The sequence below is a fragment of the Cervus elaphus genome, chromosome 32, assembly GCF_910594005.1.
Source record: "Cervus elaphus chromosome 32, mCerEla1.1, whole genome shotgun sequence".
Classification (NCBI taxonomy): Eukaryota; Metazoa; Chordata; class Mammalia; order Artiodactyla; family Cervidae; genus Cervus; species Cervus elaphus.
Window position 1 is genome coordinate 32,190,551 of NC_057846.1, and position 16,788 is coordinate 32,207,338.

At 44.5% G+C, this 16,788-nt stretch overlaps 1 protein-coding gene and 1 long non-coding RNA gene across 3 annotated transcripts in view; both read right to left on the reverse strand.

Moving 5' to 3' along the window:
• Positions 1-5,484: 5,484 nt before the first annotated feature.
• Positions 5,485-6,237, reverse strand: LOC122687776. Its single transcript, XR_006339235.1, has 2 exons — positions 6,188-6,237; positions 5,485-5,660 (listed from the first exon to the last, which is right to left on the reverse strand). It is a non-coding gene; the product is annotated as an uncharacterized LOC122687776 (long non-coding RNA).
• A 7,109-nt stretch (positions 6,238-13,346) lies between these two features.
• Positions 13,347-16,788, reverse strand: part of MFHAS1 (multifunctional ROCO family signaling regulator 1) — a 108,477-nt gene continuing 105,035 nt past the window's right edge. For both annotated transcript variants that reach the window (XM_043893403.1, XM_043893404.1), the window contains one exon: positions 13,347-15,852. In XM_043893403.1, the coding sequence (XP_043749338.1) occupies positions 15,819-15,852 (34 nt within the window). In that variant the 3' untranslated portion in view covers positions 13,347-15,818. The remainder of the gene's footprint in view (positions 15,853-16,788) is intronic.

Sequence of the window (16,788 nt, forward strand, 5' to 3'; positions counted from 1 at the left end):
GTAAGGCAGTAAGGAGACAAGATGCTGGAATCTTTCTATAGTTCGGGGCTTTCACCAGGTGAAAAGCCAGTTCCGAGAGAAAGTGTGGAGTCACCGGGGCCAGAGGATGGAGGTGTGCTGGGATAGTCCGCTTTCACCTGGCTCTTGGGTAATGCTTAGCATTTCAGAACTAAGCCATGGGCCATGGATGTCCACCTTGCCATGTTTTTCCCTATTATCTTCAGAAGAATTATTTGAAATTAGGTAGGGTATTGCTCCTACCTATCTTGAAACTCTCCATTACACTTGTCAGTATGGGCAGTGGCATTTGTAACAGTTATTACGAGCAGAAGTGAATTTGTGACTTTCATTTTCATGTTTCCATTGTATCTGCCGGGAGAAAGGCATGGTGGGGATGAACAGGGAGATGAAGTGGTCACCAGTGAGGGAGGAGAGGTCATCTAAGACAGTGGTCCCCGACCATTTTGACACCAAGGACTGGTTTCATGAAAGGCAAGTTTTCAGTGGGCCAGGCCAGGGGGAGTGGTTTTAGGATGATTCAAATGCATTACATTTATTGTCACTCATTTCTATTATTATTACATCGGCTCCACCTCATTAGATCTCAGAGACTGGAGACCCCTGATCTAAGGGCCACCCAGTTTTTTGTAATGATATTATAATTTCAAGATAAAACTTGTTGTAGGTAATTTGGAAAGCAGAGTAAAGTGGAAAGGAGAAAGGAAAAAAAAAAAAAAATCACCCACCCTCCCAAATCTAAAGTAACCTGTTAGCATTTTGCCTTGCATCTTTTCATCTATTTGTCTTCACAAATGTTGAAAAAATATTATACATAGTACTTGCAACCTCAGTTTTCCACTTAAAATTGTAGCAAAATTTTTTGTATGTTATTATGAAACATTCTTAAGAAGTGTCATTGTAGTGATATTTTCCATCCTGCATCTCTAAGTCACTTCCCTGTTGTTGCTTTACATTTTTGCTAGAAACACAGATTTTTTTTTACCATTTCTCTGTGATGGGACGGCTCGGGTGCTGCAGTCCATGGGGCCACAAAGAGTTGGACACGACTGAGCGACTAGACGACAGCAACAGCTATGATGTTGGGACAGATTCCTGAGAGTGGGATTAAAATTTGGACAGCTGGCAGCTTTGATAGCTATTCCTAATTGCTCTTCAGGGTGGTCCAAGTTCTACCACCATGGCCTCAGCATGTTTGTAGAAGAAGCAGACATGAGAAGCACATTGTATGGGAATGTTTGTAGCACCAGATGACACGAGATGTCAGAAATAAGGTGTTTACTGATATGATCCTTCTTAGCAACGTGGTCAACATCTGTATTTTACAATCCTAATGATGTGACAGGAGTCTGTTTTGGATCCTGCCTGGGGAGTCTGGTCTCAGAAATGCCTCACATTAAAGTCCAGTCTGTCCATGTTTTCAAAACTCAGGTTCTAAGAGCAGTCTTCTAGAAGAGATGTCAGGGTATAATTGTTTCCCGTAAGCCAGATGGATAGTTGTCCTTTAGCTGTTCTGAATGCCTGCCTCATTTTCACAAGGCATCACCCTTGCGCAGAAAATGGATCACTCCTCCGACCTCTCACTAAAGAACTTGAACATCTGGTTCTTTTCACTTGAGTTTAAAAATAACATAAAATAAAATCCTGGAGGGCTGGTGACCTCGTGAATTGGTTCATTAACTGTCTCTGATCCTCTGTAGCTCAGGAGACAGTGGTTCTAGTGGCTGTGCCCCTAACACTCTGTATGAGTGAGAGGCTCAGGGTCGTCACCCTGGCCAGACCCCGTCCCCTCAGGCCAGCGTGTGACAGACACGGGGTTATCACATGGAGAGCCGGGTCAGAATGCGCGCCTGGGTCAGTGTGATTAGACGATCACCTTCGTGTGGACGGGTACGCTCAGTGACTTTGTCACTGTGAGACTACACTCTCAGGGACTGGCCCAGATTCAATTCTAACCCCGGAAGGCACCGTAAGCAATTGCTGAGTGTGCAGATGGGCAGTTTAAGGCCTAAAGAAGCCCAGGGACACGCCCCAGATCCATGACTAGTTAGTGGCTCTCTAGGTCTATAACCAGGTTTCCTGACTGCAAAGCTCCAGGCGCTTTCTAACCTGCTCTAGCTACACCTCTGGCCCATGTCCATGGAGTCTTGGCAAGGTCAACGGGGCTTGGCAGAACTGGTGGAGAGACAAGCCTGCATACAAGAGAAAGCATCCTTTATCATTACTGTTTATGCTGCTGCCTGCCCGGGTGGCTCAGCAGTAAAGAATCTGCCTGCCAATGCAAGAGACGTGGGTTTGAACCCTGGGTTGGGAAGATCCCCTAGAGGAGAAAATGGCAATCCACTCCAGTATTCTTGCCTGGGAAATCCTGTGGATAGAGGAGCCTGGTGGGCTACAGTCCACAGGGTCACAAAGAGCAGGACACGACTGGGCATGCACACCACCTGCACACAGTTAGTGGCATTTTCTGGTGCAGCCCAGACACGGACAGTCAGCCCCTCACCCCATATGCGTCTCTCAGGAGGAAATAAAATTCACATAAGTACCCCCTTCCACACCCCCACATTTATAGCAAGCCCCCCATGCACGAAAGGAATGATTCCAAACTGAGATCCTTTCCGTATGAGATGCAAACCAATCTGCAGTGAAATGTGAAAAGAGACTGTTATTTCCTGACCCAGCACCATTAAAGCTCAGCAAAGCCATCACGTTAGCTTGTTTGCATGTAATTGTATAAACACAGTTTTCCCAGTTCAAAGCACTTGGAGGTATTTCATTATGCCTTCGTCCTGGCTGGGCGACACTGACCATGTGCCAGGGCTGAAAAAACCAGCCCGCCCGTGAGCTAGGGCTGATGTGGAGGAAGGCAGCTGGGCCAGAGTCTTTAGCTGCTTGTCACCGGTGTGATTGTACTCTCCTGGGAGACACGTGACCATGGCCTTGGATGCGGACACTGAGCATCACCGAAGAGCATGTGTCCCCCTCACTCTCTCCCCCCTAGCTCCTCACAGGTCGAGTTGAATTTGGTTTCACCAGCATGCATTGGAGGGGGGCCCCGTGGGGAAGATTCAGGCGTAGGAATCAGGCCCAGATCCTGTGCTCAACGAGTTCAAGTTCCTAAAGATGAGAGAGGCATGTGAACAATGAACTCTGAGGCAGAAGTGTGGCCGCGATGGCCACGGGAGTGCTAAGTAGTATAAGCAAGAGGGGAACCGTCTTGCTTCAGAGATCCTGGGAGCCTGCGAGGAGCTGGTAGCATTGAGCAGGTGAAGGTGTTCCTGTGGAGAGGAACCTTTCTAAACAGCTTGAGCCAAAGGCTTGTAGCCGGGATGTGAGAGTGTAGGGCCTGGGCCGGAGGAGGGTAAGCCGGGGTGTGAGTGAGCATGGTGGTCTCTGACCACGGGAAGATCTTTCTGCAGAGGCCCAGCCTGCCTTAGCTAGCGCTGGGTCTCCAGTGCCAAACAGCACCCACCTAATGAGTGCCCAGGAATTTTACAGTTTTTAAAGTTGAAGTCCAGTTGATCTATGATGTGTTATTAATAGTTGTAGGTGTGTGTGTGCGTGTGTGCTCAGTTGCTCAGTTGCTCAGTCGTGTCTGACTCTTTTCGACCCTGTGGACTGTAGCCCGCCAGGCTCCTCTGTCCATGGCATTCTCCAGGCAAGAATTCTGGAGTAGGTTGCCATGCCCTCCTCCAGGGGATCTTCCCAACCCAGGGATCGAACCCATGTCTCCTGAGGCTCCTGAATTGCAGGCAGATTCTTTACCGCTGAGCTACAGGGGAAGCCCCAGTTTTAAGAGTACTGCAAAGTGATTCAGTTTTCTCTCTCTCTTTCTCTGTGTATTTATACACACATACACACACATATAAATTCTTTTTCAGATTCTTTTCCCTTATAGGTTGTTACAAAATACTAAGTGCAGTTCCCTGTGCTCCACTGCAGATCTTTGTTGGTTTCCTGGGATGTCCAATAATTGAATGAAGGAATTCCTAGGAAAGGTGTATTGCTGCAGCCGGGTATTAGGGGGAACAAATGTAGGGGTCCATTCTAGGTATCTCTCGGGAAGGGTGGGGCTCAGGGGAGGTGTGCCACTTTAAGATTATATTTGGACTGAAACAGTGGAGGTGACTCCAGGGCCCCACGATTGTCTCCAGATCCAGTTGCAGGAGGTGTGGTCCCTGGCATTGCTCTCCTGCATTGTTTGGGCAGCTGCCTCTGCTTCAGCCAGGCCTGTGCTCCAACTTTCTTTTTTAATTAATTTTTATTGGAGTACTTTTGCTTTACAATGTTGTGTTATAATAGTTTCTACTGTACAACAAAATGAATCAGCTGGACATATACATGTATCCCCTCTTGTTTTGAATTCCCTTCCCACTTAGGTCATCACAAAGCACTTAGAGTTCCCTGTTCCATACAGTGGGTTCTCGATAGTTATCTATTTATTGTTGTTCATTTGCTAAGTCACACTCCATGGACTGCAGCATGCTAGGCTTCCCTGTCCTTCACCATCTCCCACAGTTTGCTCTAACTCATGTCCATTGACTCAGTGATGCCATCCAACCATGTCATCTTCTGTCATCCCTTTCTCCTCCTGCCTTCAATCTTTCCCAGCATCAGGGTCTTTTCCAGTGAGTCAGTTCTTTGCATCAGGTGGCCAAAGGATTGGAGCTTCAGCTTCAGCATCAGTGCTTCCACTGAATATTCAGTGTTGATTTCCTTTAGGATTGACAGCAGTCCAGGGGACTCTCAAGAGCCTTCTCCAGCATCACAGTTCAAAAGCATCAATTCTTTGGTGCTCAGCCTTCTTTATTTCCAACTCTCATACCCCTACATGACTACTGTAAAAACCATAGTTTTATATGGACCTTTATCGGCAAAGTGATGTCTCTGCTTTTTAATATGCAATCTAGATTTGCCATAGCTTTCCTTCTAAAGAACAAGCGTCTTTGAATTTCATGGCTACAGTCACTGTCCACAGTGATATAGTCTCAAGAGTGTATGTAAGACAATCCCAGTCACTCAGTTCATTCCACCACCTCCTTTCCCCTTTTGGTGTCAATACATTTTTTTCTCTTCATCTGTGCCTCTGTTTCTGTTTTGCAAAGATCATCTTTGCCATTTTTGTAGATCCCTAATATATATGATAATATGTTAACATATGATGCTTGTTTTTCTCTTTCTGAGTTACTTCACTCTGTATGACGATCTCTAGGTCTACTCACATCTCTACAAGTGACCCAGTTTCATTCTTTTTTATGGCCGAGTAGTATTCCATTATAAATATGTGCTGTATCTTCTTTATATATTCTTCTGCTGATGGATAATTTAGTTTGCTTCCATGTCCTGGCTATTGAAAATAGTGCTGCAATGAATATTGGGATGCATGTGTCCTTTTGAATTGTGGTTTTCTCTGGGTATATGCCCAGAGGGATTGCTGGGTCATATGGTTCTATTTTTAGTTTTTTAAGGAACCTCCTTACTATTCTCCATAGTGGCTGAATCAATTTACATTCCCACCAACAGTGTAGGAGTGTTCTTTTTCTCCACACCCTCTCCAGCATTTATTGTTTGTATACTTTTTGATGATGTCTATTTTGATTGGCGTGAGGTGATATTTCATTGTAGTTTTGATTTGCATTTCTCTAATCCTTGGAAGGAAAGTTATGACCAACCTAGACAGCGTATTAAAAAGCAGAGACATTACTTTGCCCACGAAGGTCCGTCTGGTCAAGGCTATGGTTTTTCCAGTAGTCATGTATGGATGTGAGAGTTGGACTGTGAAGAAGGCTGAGCACTGAACAATTGATGCTTTTGAACTGTGGTGTTGGAGAAGACTCATGAGAGTCCCTTGGACTGCAAGGAGATCTAACCAACCCATCCTAAAGGAGATCTGTCCTGGGTGTTCATTGGAAGGACTGATGCTGAAGCTGAAACTCCAACACTTTGGCCACCTCATGAGAAGAGTTGACTCATTGGAAAAGACCCTGATGCTGGGAGGGATTGGGGGCAGGAGGAGAAGGGGGTGACAGAGGGTGAGATGGCTGGATGGCATCACTGACTCGATGGACATGAGTTTGAGTAAATTCTGGGAGTTGGTGATGGACAGGGAGACCTGGAGTGCTGCGATTCATGGGGTCGCAAAGAGTCGGACACGACTGAGCAACTGAACTGAATAATTAGTGATGCTGAGCATTTTTTCCTGTGTTTGTTAGGCATCTGTATGTCTTCTTTAGAGAAATGTCAGTTTAGGTCTTCTGCCCATTTTTTGGATTTTTTTTTTTTTATATTGAGCTGCATGAGTTGTTTGTATATTTTGCAGATTAATCCCTTGTCAGTTGCTTCATTTGCTAATATGGTCTCCCATTCTGATGGCTGTCTTTTCATCTCATTTATGGTTTCCTTTGCTGTGCAGAAGGTTTTGTTTAATTAGGTCCCACTTGTTTATTTTTGTTATTGTTTTCATTACTCTAGGAGGTGGGGCAAAAAAGATCTTGCTGCAATTTGTATCAAAGAGTGTTTTCCTGTAAGAGTTTTATAGTATCTGTTCTTACATTTAAGAGTTTTGAGTTTATTTTTGTGTGTGGCACCAGGGAGTGTTCTAATTTCATTCTTTTACATGTAGCTGTCCAGTTTCCCCAGCACCACTTATTGAAGAGACTGTCCTTTCTCCATTGGATATTCTTGCCTCCTTTGTCATAGATTAGGTGACCATAGGTGCATGGGCTTATATTTCCCCTTATTTTTGTTATTTTAACCTTTTATCTTTCAAAGGGATTGCTCTGGTTCTGCATAAGTCACTTATTGGTTAAAAGTTGTGCTTCCATATTGTAAGGTAATTATCCTCCAATTGAAATAAGTTAATTTTAAAAAGTTGTGCTTCAGCCCTTCCATGAGTTACATTTTTACCTTTACTGTTGGATGTGAGTCTAGCTTGCAGGTTGCAATCACACTTCGGGAAATTTACATTTTGGGCTCCACGTTCAGCCAGGGACTAGCAGCTTGGATTTCCCTCTCCGATCACTCCTGAGAGGGCTCCTCTTGCACAGGAAGTATTCAGGCTCCCAGGAGGAGTGTGATTTTAGACACGAGCCTGGCTTCCTAGGAGTGGCCCCGGGTTGGGATACTGACTGCAGTCCGGATTCGCTCAGAGGCTGTGTCTCAGCCTGCGGCCCCAGTGAAGCTCCTGCCCCGGGTTAGGGGGTCTGCCTGCGGCTTGGGGACGTTCTGAAGCCTCCCGCATGTCCTGCTCTGACCACCCCTGAGCGGTGCAGCCCAAGCACCCCCAGAATTGACTGTGATCCCCGGAGGACACCTCCGGGTTCTTTGTCTGGTTCTGGCAAAACTTCGGGCACTCTGCTGTTAGAATCGCATGGTGGAGCTGCCAGCCTCCTCCAGCACTCTCCCCCAGGCCCTCCTTGCTGAGGCAGGCAGCCTCCTGGCTCTGTTCCTGAGGTCAGTCTGGTCGGGCGGAGCTGGGGAGACCTTCAGCTGTATGGCCCCATTTCCCCTGGACAAACCCCTGGGACCTGCCCGGGAACTCGGGGTGGGGACCCTCTCTTCTGGGAGTGACACCCCTGCTCTACAGCCGGGCACTGAGGGAGGCAGAAATGGTGCTTCTGTCTTCCTGGCTTCCTCTCCTGGAGGAATCTCCACCCTACCTGAGAGCCAGGGCGGGGGCACTCGCACCTGGGTACCCCTGGCCCACCCTGCCTGTGGGGAGCCTTCAGCCCACGAGCAGAAGGAGGCCCTGGTCTCTGGGTCCCTCTTGCCTGAAATAGAGCTTCTGCAGTCAAGCCCTGGGGAGGTTGAGAGATGCGGGCAGCCCGCTTTCCCCAGGATGAAACCATAGCCCCAGACAGCTGTGAGGCGAGAGACCAACTCCATCTTCTTGGCCACATCTGCCCAGAACGGAGGATCCAAGACATGGAGCTGTGGGTGCGGGGTGGGGGTGGGGTTTAGGGAGGTCATGGCTCAAAGGTCACAGATGCTGGCTGAGCTTATATTTAGTGCCTTTTCTTAAATGACTATTTCTCCATTTGCTGTATGTCCTCAGGACAGTTTTCAGAGATTTTAAAATAATAGTGGCTTTGTTTTCTTATTTTTCAACCATTTTCCCCACTTTGTATTGCTGGAGAGAATTTCCACCAGTTCAGCTGCCGTCTTGACCTATTTTTTGGAGCAGGAGAGAAAAGACGGACTGTATCTCTGGTTGCCAGGCATTACTTCTACCCCTCCATGCTCCCTGGGCACATGGCCTGTACCCAGCTTCATTTCATGCCATGATTTCTCAAGGACCGAGTGATTATAAAACGAAGCCATTTGTTCTGTTCAATGTGTACCACATCAGTTAGTGAGATTTTGTTTTCATTTCTGGTGAGTGAAACAGGCGGGTTCACTTTCAGCTTCGGCAAAATATCCAGAGAAAAAGCATTATACCTGGAAGAGCTTCCTAAAACATATGCACATTCTCACAAATTCAAGCTCCCCAAATTTCAGAGTTGTGTTTATATGAACAGTTTGGCTGTATTGAAACATTTAAGAATGCAGAGCCTACTTTAAACTTCAAATTTAAGAAATACTCATTTTCTCATCATCATTCTTCTATAATCTTTCATTAAAGTTTTCTAGCAGAAATTTTAAAACTAGGGGGAAGTATTTTGTGGTGCAGGGAGGTCCTTCTGACGTACACGGAAATTGTGTGATCTTTCCATGGGCAGCGTTATACCAGACTGGATCCCTCCATTATGTTACCCAGATGCTCACATATACCATTTTCATAATTTTTGCCATCTAGTCACCATTTTTTCTATGTCTGCGTACCACCTGCACTTATTCACTTAATATTTTTCTTTCTCATATATTTGAAGTGTTTCTTTCTAAAAGCATTCATCTTTTAAAAAATTATTTGCCTGTGGTGGGTCTCAGTTGTGGCCTGTGGGACCTTTGCTTTTAGTTGTGGCATGTGGGATCTAGTTACCTGGCCAGGGATCGAACCCAAGCCCCCTGCATTGGGAACTTGGAATTTTAGCCACTGGACCATCAGAGAAGTCCCTAAATACATTCATTTGTAAAGCAACTGTTCTATCACTAGTGGGAATAATCAATTAGTAAATACGATGAAGACATAACTTAAAAATTCTAGTTAGATACTATCAAGGACTCAGAGCTTAAGACTAGCTTTCCCAGTAAAAAAAGAGAACTCTGTGTGTTACTAGAATAGGATGAGCTATGTTTGATGCCCATACTGAGAGCTGTCCCAAGTCCTTTACACATGGGATCTCGTTAGATATTCATCACAACTGTGTGAGGTAGATGGCTTGCTCCATTCCATTTCACGTGGGGACACAGGCATGGGAAAGTGGGTGCAGAGCCAGGATTCCCAAGAGTGAGTGATCTGGGGCAGTGCTCTTTGCATGCTTACTCTGCCCAGTCATGTCTGACTCTTTGGTGACCCCATGGACTGTAGCCTGCCAGGCTCCTCTGTCCATGGGATTTCCCAGGCAAGAATACTGGAGTGGGTTGCCGTTTCCTTCTCCAGGGGATCTTCCTGACTTAGGGAAGTCAGGTAACCAGGTCTCCCATGTCTCCTATATTGCAAGCAGGTTCTGGACCTGCTGAGCCATCGCAGGTTCTCTTAACCACCCTGCAATCCTGCCTCCAAAGAGAAGTGACTTTGTTGGTTGAAGCTACCTCTGCCTCACTGACAAGTGCCCTGGGCTCTGTAGACATCCTGTACCTTGGAAATGACGGATTTAGAGACTGTCCACAGCCATCCTCCCCTCTCCAGCACTTGTGGAAATGCCTTCTAGTCCACTTTGAACATTCACAATGTTCCTTGGCATCTAAATGGTTCTGAATCCTGCGGTGAAAATTCGTTTGTGCTGTGCGTAGTCACTTAGTCGTGTCTGACTCTGTGTGACCCCATGGACTGTAGCCCACCAGGCTCCTCTGTCCATGGGGATTCTCCAGGCAAGAATACTGCAGTGGGTTGCTGTGCCCTCCTCCAGGGGATCTTCCCAACCCAAGGATCGAACCCAGGTCTCCCACATTGCAGGCGGATTCTTTTTAAGCTTTATTTAATTCACTTTCTCAAACTTAGAACCTCTTAATATTAAAATAGAGGAACATGTCTCAGTAACTCAGAAATTCTTCATGGAGCAGTTTGTGAAATACTGAGAGGACAGTGAAAAAGTTGGTTTAAAACTCAACATTCATAAAACTAAGATCATGACATCTGGTCCCATTACTTCATGGCAAATAGATGGAGAAACAGTGGAAACAGTGGCAGACTTTATTTTTTTGGGCTCCAAAATCACTGCAGATGGTGACTGCAGCCATGAAATTAAAAGACGTTTGCTCCTTGAAAGAAAAGTTATGACCAATCTAGATAGCGTATTAAAAAGCAGAGATATTACTTTGCCAACAAAGTTCCATCTAGTCAAAGCTATGGTTTTTCCAGTAGTGATATATGGATGTGACAGTTGGACTATAAGGAAAGCTGAGCACTGAAGAATTGATGCTTTTGAACTGTGGTGTTGGAGAAGACTCTTGAGAGTCCCTTGGACAGCAAGGAGATCCAACCAGTCCATCCTAAAGGAGATCAGTCCTGAATATTCATTGGAAGGACTTATGCTGAAGCTGAAACTCCTATACTTTGGCCACCTGATGCGAAGAACTGACTCATTGGAAAAGACCCTGATGCTGGGAAAGATTGAAGGTGGGAGAAGGGGACGACAGAGGATGAGATGGCTGGATGGCATCACCGACTCGATGGACATGAGTTTGAGTAAACTCCAGAAGTTGGTGATGGACAGGGAGGCCTGGTGTGCTGCAGTCCATGGGGTCGCAGAGTCAGACACGACTGAGTGACTGAACTGAACTGAGTTAGTCTTTGTGTTTAGAATGAAATTCACTTCATGCTAAATTATTTCTTGTGTTTAAAGATGGAGAGGTTATTTCTTTTTCAAAAAGCTTATTTTGGCTCAGCTAGGTCTTCACTGTTGCATGTGGGCTTTCTCTAGTTGCAGTGTCTGGGCTTCTTTCTGCAGGGGCTTCTTTTGTTGCAGAGTGCAGACTCCAGGGCGTTCAGCTTCCAGAGTTGTGCTCGCGGGCTCTAGAGCACAGGTTCGGTAGTTGTGGTGCGCAGACCCAGTTGCCCTGCGAATCATCCCAGACCAGGGATCAAACCCGTGTCTCCTGCATTGGCAGATGGATTCTTAACCACTGGAGCCCTTGAATAAGATATTTCTTACTTGAGCTTAAATATTCAAATAGGGTTTCTAATACCCGATGAGTTTTCTCATGTGTTCAAACCCGTATTTTAAAGGTTCACGTGCTATCTAAACCTCTTCCAATAACTCCACACCCCTCCCTACTGGTGCAACCATGCAGCTTCTGCCAGGTGACATTCTGCCTCCTTCCAGGACTGCTGGGTAACAGTCATGGGCAAGGGAAACCCTGAGCATCTGAACCCACCATTTGTGGGACACTGTGCATTCAAAGCAAACTAGGAATCTTCTTCAAAAAGCTCACAATTAAACAGGAGAAATAGCTTTGGGAGGGAAGGATACATACGTGTGATGGATGACGCATTTGTAATCGTCACTGGGGATGTCTACTGGTCCGTGACCTACTCAACAAGTGTAAAGATCTCCAAACTTATTGGCAAAGAAAAATGAGGCCCGAAGTGTGGTTTATGCTCCTTGTTTCTTTGCAGTTCAGGAGGGTTAGCGGTGGCACTGAATCTGAGGACTTTGCTTTACCTGGACATGGTCCACAGGGGTCACACCTCATTTCCTTACTCCTTTAAAAAAAAAATTTTATCAGACTATGTTAATTTTCAACATTATGTTAGTTTTAGATGTACAGAAAACTGAATCAGTTACACACACACATATATATACACACCTCCATTCTTTTCCATGCTTTTTTTTTTACCATATATTACAGAATATTGAGTAGAGTTCCCTGTGCTATACAGTAGGTCCTTACTAGTTATTCTATATATAGTAGTATGTATATGTTAACCCCAATCTCCTAATATATCACTTCCCCAATTTCCCCTTTGGTAACCGTAAGTTTGGCTTTGAGATCTGAGTCATTTTTTAAAAAATTAATTAATTAATCTGGTTTTGTTCAGTCTTAGTTGCCCAGAGCAGGGTCTTTTAGTTGTGGCAGGTGGGATCTAGTTCCCTGACCAAGTATTGAACCCAGGCTCCCTGGCATTTGGATCACAGAGTATTAGCCACTGGCCTGCCAGGGAAAGCCCTGTGAGTCTGTTTTGTAAGTATGTTTATTTCTATCGCTTTTTATTAGATTCCACACATTGGTGATATCATTTGTCTTTCTCTGACTTACTTAGTAGGATAATCTCTAGGTCCGTTCATGTTACAAATGGCATTATTTCATTCCTTTTTATGGCTGAGTAATATTCCTTTGTAAATATGTACCACATCGTATCCATTCCTCTGTTGATGGACATTTAGGTTGCTTTCACGTCTTGGCTATTGTGAAGAGAGCTGCTTTGAAGACTGGGGTGCTTCCCTACTCTTGAAAAGTCTGATCAGCAGTTGGTTTAAGCTTTCCCACTGGCAGAGGGAGACTTGACTTCAGGGCACCCAGTGACACCACTTACCTTCTCAGGAGTCTTACAACAAGGCCCTCCTTTCTCCCCTGTGTCCCCAAAGCTCCGGCGCCTCAGGGCAGGGCTTGTGTGCACTGGGTCCTTCCCTAAAGGTTGTTGCTTCTGCAAGGAGCAACCACATGCATTTCCTTTCTTATCCTTAATTCAACTGTCCTTTAAAAAAAAAAACAGGGTGAATAGAAGTCTCTGACCCAGTATCCACGGGTCAGCCCCTTCAGCCAGCAAATATAGACCCCTGGGGCAAAGAAAGGCCGGGGAAAGGGAACTTGCACACCTATCATAAGTTGTGGTAGGAACATAGCAGATCACTGAGAAAAGGCTTTAAGAGACAAGTGATATCCCAGCACTGACTCCCCAGCCTGAACACAGAAGGGAGAGCATGAAAGAGGTTCTTTCATTTCCTTCCCCAACCAGAGCCACCACCATCCACCTTCTGTGGCTCAAAGTGACCTAAGACTAAAAACAGAATATAGTGATTTCCTAAGCGATAAAATCGAAACAAACAAAGACAGACAGAAATAACTAAACTCTGGAAATATAACTGCTTCATCATTTCTTTGTATTTTTTATTAAACTTTTTTGAATTTTTTTAAAAAAATTTCTGCCCGGTTATGGCAATTAAATAGGAAACCACAATTACAATGCACAAACTGTGGCATGAAAAAAGAACACACGCTCCATCAGAAATGACACCAAACCCTTTCCATTTTATTCATTCAAAAAGAGTCCAATGCACAAGTGTCAAATATGAGCACTGGCGGTTTTTTTCTTGGAAGGGGGAAAAAACATTTATTCTGGCAGCGCGTTTACAATTCCAGGAAGTGGTTTTGATACCACAAGATGCAGGAATAGAAACCATAACAAACTTGGAGGGCGTCTGTTTGCAAGGCAGGGACGACTTAGTTGGAAAAGATCCCCCTTTGTGCTTAGCGAATTGCCCATCAGTCAGCCTCCCCAACTGAGCCTTCCCAGGTGTTGAAAGAGAGAATGGAATTTCCTGCATAGATGAAGAAAATTCCTATAGAGCAGTGTGTTTTCTGTATCTCCAACCGTCCCCCCTCCCCCGAAGCAAGTTCTCAAGCTTTTCTGGAGCTGCTTTTGGTCACATGACCCTCTATCAGGATAACTTTTTTTTTTTTGCTAAAATACATGTGATACCAAGATTTCTTCTTACACTGCTTCTCTAAGGTTCAGATGACAGCATAAAACATCACGTGTCCAAAAAGAGCAGATATTAAGAATGTGGGCATCTATGTTCATAATAAGAGCACACACTTTGCAGGGTATGTCACCCAAAGGAACATTTTTTTTTTTCAGTTAATATGGTCCCCTGGGGAGTTAGCCTGAAGTCACTTTACCAGCCTTTTTCTGGTCAAAGTCGGTTAATTTGACAGTTGAAGAACTGTCTCCTGCCAATTGGAAAACTTTTATGCCCAACAATTCAGTGGTCCATAAAGCAATTAAATGTTACCATTCAGTTTACACTTACACACACATGCACACACGCACAGGAGAACTGTGACAGAAGGATTAACAAGGTGAATCTTGTGACTGTTCCAAAAGAAAATGAAATTGCAAATAGGAGGTGCCATACTCAAGTATTAAAATGCAGAACTAGTCTGATCCCATTTGATTTTATGATTATAAGAAATCATGCTTGTTTGACTAGAGGTTCTGGAGTTCATAAAGTTAACTCCTGGGGCACAAAACCATCTACAAAAATTGATTTGTGGTTTTTTTTGTGTGTGTGATGCAGCCACTTCTTTGTTATTTTTTAAATATGTGGAGACATCGTATACTGTAGCATTCCAAGAGACAATACTTTATAGAAGTAAATGAGTAATACCGCTGACTAGTTTTTCTTGCCTTACACTGGAAAGAAACAGTTTCACACATTTTTCAATCAGCATGCAGAGGAGGCAGATGTAAACAGAGTCACGCACACTCTTCAAAGAATGTGTTACTATTGCAGTAGACGCTGTTTGGCCCCGATGAGGAGGAGAGAGCGGTTTGGTTGGTTGGCTTTTTAGGTTTTATGTCATGGAGATTTTAAAACCAGGGTTTTACTAGTTCTTGGCAGTAGGCCATCCAATCAGAGGCTCTGTATTTATAAATAACCAATGTGGGCTTATGCTCTTCAATTAGGCAACTCACTATCTTAGGGTCTGACACCAGCTTTCAGAGAGCTCTGCCAAATTTCACAGACTCTGTTCTAGGGGGTGGTGGGGGGGTGGGAACAGGACCTATTAGCAGAGCTCTTTACATGCTTTGGAACTAACGCCTGACTATCTAAGCTATTGCAAGACTCCACTCTTCCTTGGATATGTGGACCCCTTAATCCCCCTCCCCTGAAGAATCTTAATCACCAGGCCTCCATCAGAGTATCACCTAGTGACCAGGGACTTTTTAGTGAAAAGGAGGGGAAGGGGCTATTGCCTGAAATGCATTGTTTAAGGTTCTTGATGATTATTGTTAACTTCTATGAACCAACACTTAAGCCATGAGCAAAGAGATAGGTATCTTTTCTTTTTTTAAATCTGCAAAGGCTTAAAGAATAAACAAAACATCTGATGCTAAAGAAAGAAATCAGCCCCATGTTGGCACAGTTCTCATCAGAATATTGCACCAGTGTCAACTAATGCTAGAAGCTTCAGACTGTATAAATTTAAATGTATTTGCGTATTATAAAAATAAAGATAAACATATACATATTTTACACTAGTTGTGGAACAGCAATGAATGGTCAGTCGATCCCTCTTTCACATTTAACAGAACTGAAATCTGAGTGCTCTGAATACTGCCACCTGTACTGGAATTATGGCTTATATGTGCACGGAAAAAAAAAAAATCCCTGAGAAGCCATTCGACTTTATTTTTTTTTCTTTTCTTCAAGTAGCGCTCTCCTTGGAGGATCACAGTTCTGAGGTTCAGGTTGTAAAACATTTGCTCCATAGTCTCTCCCGTCCTTTCCCCCACCTGCACCCTCCCCACCTCATCTACAGGCTAGGTGTGCTCCCTTGCACGAAAACACCCTGAACACACATGCACGCGAGTTCACAGAACAGGCCTGGGAGTGTGGAGGGTTTGCTGGGTACAGAAGATGGTCCAGGTGCGTTCTGATGCTATTTTCTCCATGGAAATCCCACAGCCGTAGAAGTCACTGGTTTCTGTGCTTTTCCCCAGCGTTCTTCCTATGTGGGTAGATGAGAAGAAAGCACAGAAATGAACTAGGGAAATAGGAAATGACATTCTCAATTATGAGAACAGCAAGCGATAATTTTTTTTTTTTGGCCACAGATTTTCATGTCTACTTCTAGAGCTCCGTGTAAAATAGTAAATGCAGACAACTAATGTTCTACAAAGGGAAGAGACTTTTTCCACTAGAAACCTACTCAAACATTTCTGTTCATGACATTAAATTCAGACATAAAGCAAGAACTAGATGAATTAGCTATAACTACCTATTCCACTGTAATTTCACAGCTTAACTAAGAACCCTGAACTCCAAACACAGCACTGTTTCCTTTTAAGAAGCACACACAGACATACTAAATAACTCTCTACAAGTAGGAGTATATACTAAAATGTGAGAATGAGTGTCAGTCAGGACTCAAAAGCATGATTGTACTTAAAGACTGTCAAACTAAGAGCTGGAGTTAGATGAAGAGAAAATGAAGAAGCTGCTGCATCACCAGCTAATTAAAGTTTAAAGTTTAGTCGCTCAGTCATGTCCGACTCTTTGCGACCCCACGGACTGTAGCCTACCAGGCTCCTCCGCCCATGGGATTTTCCAGGCAAGAATACTGGAGTGGGTTGCCATTTCCTTCTCCAGAGGATCTTCCTGACCCAGGGATCAAACCCAGGTCTCCCATACTGTAGGCAGATGCTTTACCATCTTTAAACAAAGTGGCATTCAATTCAGGTAACATGGTTAGATGAAAACGTGCGAGATGCTCCCATCCCTTATTTTAGCTTTCCTGTAATGAGGCACGACGTCATGTCTTTAAAAGTGCTTGGCAACATTTAATAAAACAGATCCACTTCCCCTACCCTTCACCCTACATCTCTTTTTCAAAACTATTTATTTATTTGGCTGCATCCAGTCTTAGTGGCAGCAGGTGAGACCT